Genomic DNA, 351 nt, shown 5'->3' with positions numbered 1-351 from the left:
TTGAATGGAGTTTTTTATAAATGTTTGCTGATTGATCGAAAGAATATGATATATTATCATATTTATTTGCCTATCTTGCATACCTACAGGTGTTTAAAGTTCTTGATTTGAATTTGTAATTGATCAGACTAAGACATTTTTTTTCTTGATTTTTACAGAATTAGATAAAACAAAAATGAGGCTTCAACAGTAGGCTAAGATTGACAACCATTATAGTGACTGACAGTGGACCTATTACCATTTCCCACCAAAGGCTCCAGCTGACGGCCAAAGGGACCACCAGGCGTTAGATACCAGCGGAAAAAGTACTCAGTTCAGTGCATCATGGATAACCCTGTATTGTTCAAGGTA

At 35.6% G+C, this 351-nt stretch overlaps 1 protein-coding gene across 1 annotated transcript in view; it reads left to right on the top strand.

Moving 5' to 3' along the window:
• The window catches only part of LOC119587884 (nudix hydrolase 2-like), an 8,938-nt gene that overhangs the window by 4,262 nt on the left and 4,325 nt on the right, over positions 1-351 (top strand). Inside the window, 2 exon segments of the mRNA XM_037936591.1 lie at positions 254-269; positions 271-348. Of these exon segments, the coding sequence (XP_037792519.1) occupies positions 254-269; positions 271-348 (94 nt within the window).

The sequence above is a fragment of the Penaeus monodon genome, chromosome 23 (assembly GCF_015228065.2).
Source record: "Penaeus monodon isolate SGIC_2016 chromosome 23, NSTDA_Pmon_1, whole genome shotgun sequence".
NCBI classification, from domain to species: domain Eukaryota; kingdom Metazoa; phylum Arthropoda; class Malacostraca; order Decapoda; family Penaeidae; genus Penaeus; species Penaeus monodon.
Note: the sequence above shows the minus strand (reverse complement) of the source record. Positions and strands in the feature narration are given on the sequence as shown.